General features: G+C 39.4%; 1 protein-coding gene across 1 annotated transcript in view; it reads right to left on the reverse strand.

Annotated features, from left to right (window-relative positions):
* Positions 1-1,918: 1,918 nt before the first annotated feature.
* cp (ceruloplasmin) overlaps positions 1,919-3,570 on the reverse strand; it is a 43,755-nt gene continuing 42,103 nt past the window's right edge. The window contains exons 22-24 of the mRNA XM_062028562.1: positions 2,453-2,509; positions 2,236-2,341; positions 1,919-2,171 (exon numbers count right to left, since the gene is read on the reverse strand). Coding sequence (XP_061884546.1) covers positions 2,146-2,171; positions 2,236-2,341; positions 2,453-2,509 — 189 coding nt within the window. The 3' untranslated portion in view covers positions 1,919-2,145. The remainder of the gene's footprint in view (positions 2,172-2,235; positions 2,342-2,452; positions 2,510-3,570) is intronic.

Raw genomic sequence — 3,570 nt, forward strand, 5'->3', positions numbered from 1 at the left:
GGAAATCAACAGCCAAAAAAGGCCGCGGGTTATCATCACATTTGGTGCGTGAAACTGACATTGGGTAATACTCACACACCTGTTATGTTATGTTGCATTTTATTACTATTACATTATTATGGGCCTGCTGCAATGCAAGCAGCCCATATTTGTATGGCTCATACTTCTAACTTTATTATTATTATTCTTCCGCACGTTTCTCTTACCGCCACTACGCGGCAAACCGGCCAACGAACTCCCACATATGTTATAACGTCGGAAAGGTCTCGTTCACGCCGATGCCGGGAATCTAAATCAGTCTGTAGAACGCTCTCCCTGACCACCTTAGGGCACCACAGACTGTGGATGCTTTTAAAAAAGGCTTAAAAACCCTTCTTTAAAAAAAAGCCTTTTTTTAGATGTATGCACACTAGTTTTAGCTATTTGGCTGTTTTATTTTTTTATTTTTTTTATTTCTATTATCATTTTTTTTAATACACTATAGCACTTTGAGGTTAGTCTGTCCGCTCCGGACAGACTAACCTCCTCCAACCTCCGAGGACAAAGCTACGAACAATTTTGAGACCGGGCTTTCTGCTCCGCCGCTCCCATTCTGTGGAACGCTCTCCCTGACCACCTGAGGGCACCACAGACTGTGGATGCTTTTAAAAAAGGCTTAAAAACCCTTCTTTTGGAAAAAAAAAACAAAAAAAACAACTTTTTTTTAGATATATGCATACTAGTTCTAGCTATTAGGCTGTTCAAGTTTTTATTTTTTATTTTTTTTTTATTATCATTTTATTTTTTATTTTTTTCATACACTGTAGCACTTTGAGGTTAGTATGTCCACTCCGGACAGACTAACCTCCTCCAACCTCCGAGGACAAAGCTACGAACAACGGGAGACCGGGCTTTCTGCTCCGCCGCTCCCAATCTGTGGAACGCTCTCCCTGACCACCTGAGGGCACCACAGACTGTGGATGCTTTTAAAAAAGGCTTAAAAACCCTTCTTTTTAAAAAAGCCTTTTTTAGATATATGCATACTAGTTCTAGCTATTAGGCTGTTCAAGTTTTTATTTTTATTATTTTTTTATTATCATTTTATTTGTATTTTTTTTAATACACCGGACAGACTAACCTCCTCCAACCTCCGAGGACAAAGCTACCAACAATTTTGAGACCGGGCTTTCTGCTCCGCCGCTCCCAGTCTGTGGAACGGTCTCCCTGACCACCTGAGGGCACCACAGACTGTGGATGCTTTTGAAAAAGGCTTAAAAACCCTTCTTTTTAAAAATAAAAAAAAAAAGCGCCTTTTTTTTAGATACATGCATACTAATTCTAGCTATTAGGCTGTTGTAAATTTTATTTTTATTTATATTTATTATGAATGAAATAAGTTTATTTCGGTCATATAATCAACCATTAACCATTTTGTGTGACCAGTTTAACAGTACAGATTATACATATTTAACAATCATACACATTTACACACAAAAATAAAATAAAATAAAAAGAATGACCGAAAAAGGAATAGGCTGAAGCAAAATCTTATATTTGCCCATCCTATACCTCCACTGAAAATAAGATTACCTGGAACATCAACGTTGAAAAATAAAAAAAAAAAATCAATGGGATGAAAGTAATTGTTACTATATTTTATAATTTTCAATTATTTCACCTTTCAAGGTTTTCTTCAACCTTAACAAAGAAGTACATGTCTTCAACTCATCACTGAGCTATCATTTTATTTTTATTTTTTTTAATACACTGTCACACTTTGAGGTTGTTTACTCAATGTAAAGTGCTTTTTTTTTTTTTACAAATAAAATCTATTATTATTATTATTATAGGCGGTTTATTCCGAGGTATTCTGACAAAGGGATTATGTTAAAGGCATTACAACGGGTAATGAAGCAACTAATAACACACAACGATGATATCCTGCAGAAGTAGAAAATTATATTTCAAATTAACTTTATTTGGTAAGGGGAAAAAAAAGATACCTATTGATTCATTTCAAACATCTTTAGACTTGAGATAGTTCCAGGTGATTCTTTATAGTTGTAGTCAGAGTGCCCCCTGCTGCCCAATGACTGTTATCACCAGTGTTCCAAGGCATTCTAATAAGCTGAAATAAAACATGTCTGATCCTTTTTCTTCAAATACTCAACCATGGAACTTACTCCTCGCCGCTAAAAAATAAAAACAAATAAATAAAAATCCACTATACACATTCTATTTTCCGTCGTCCCTTACCTTTTTCTCTGACGGTGTACGTGGCCACCGTGCCGGCCTTGATGTGGTCGGTCACGTGACAGTGCAGCATCCACGTGCCCGGGTACTGCGGCCGCATTTTTACAGTCTAGGCAGGAAGGTAGGAGACAAAACGTAGGCGTAAAGACGACAACAGCAAATTTAAGTCGTTTTTTTTCCGGGGAAATGCTGCTGCACCCAATTGGAGTGTCAGCTTTACCTGGAAGGTGGCTGGGAAAAGCTGGAAGACATCAGTAGTATGCGGGCCTCCGCCCAGCTGGAGAAAAAAGTACACATGACATTGTGGAACTTGTGATATTATGAATTAGGGTTGCACGATATAGACAATATACAGTATATATACAGTCGCAGTCTAAAGTTTACATACACTTGTAAAGGATATCATGTCATGGCTGTCTTCCTATACCTTCCATCCTCCTTTTTCATTGCCCCATTTACTCTCTGTAAAGCACCAGTTCCATTGGCAGCAAAACAGGCCCAGAGCATAATACTACCACCACCATGCTTGACGGTAGGAATGGTGTTCCTGGGATTTAAGGCCTCACCTTTTCTCCTCCAAACATATTGCTGGGTATTGTGGCTCAATTTTTGTTTCATCTGACCACAGAACTTTCCTCCGGAAGGTCTTATCTTTGTCCATGCGATCAGCAACAAAATTTAGACGAGCCTTAAGGTGTGGCTTCTGGAGCAAGGGCTTCCTTCTTGCATGGTGGCCTCTCAGTCCACGGCGATGCAAAACTTTGCAAAACTATTTTCTCTCAGCAGCGGGTGATAGCTTGCGTTTTCTTCCTGGTCGTGGCAGTGACAAAACTGTGCCATGCACTTTATACTACGCTTCCGTCAGTCTACCCCAGGGCAGCTGTGGCTACGAAAGTAGCTTACCACCACCAGGTGTGAATGAATGATGGGTTTTTAACATGTAAAGCGACTTTGGGTACTTAGAAAAGCGCTATATAAATCCCAGGTATTATTATTATTATACTTACAAACAACTGTTCAGTTCAGGTAAATGTGTTGGTTTTCTGACATGGACTTGTTTCTTCAGCATTGTCCACACGTTTAAGTCAGGACTTTGGGAAGGCCATTCTAAAACCTTCATTCTAGCCTGATTTAGCCATTCCTTTACCACTTATGAGGTGTGTTTGGGGTCATTGTCCTGTTGGAACAACCAACTGCGCCCAAGACCCAACCTCCGGGCTGATGATTTTAGGTTTTAGGCTGATGGTTTTAGGGGGCGGCATGGCGTAGTGGGTAGAGAGGTTATTTTTTGTTTCATCTGACCACAGAACTTTCCTCCAGAAGGTCAGAATCCTCAGG

This window comes from Entelurus aequoreus, linkage group LG19 (assembly GCF_033978785.1).
Source record: "Entelurus aequoreus isolate RoL-2023_Sb linkage group LG19, RoL_Eaeq_v1.1, whole genome shotgun sequence".
Lineage (NCBI taxonomy): Eukaryota > Metazoa > Chordata > Actinopteri > Syngnathiformes > Syngnathidae > Entelurus > Entelurus aequoreus.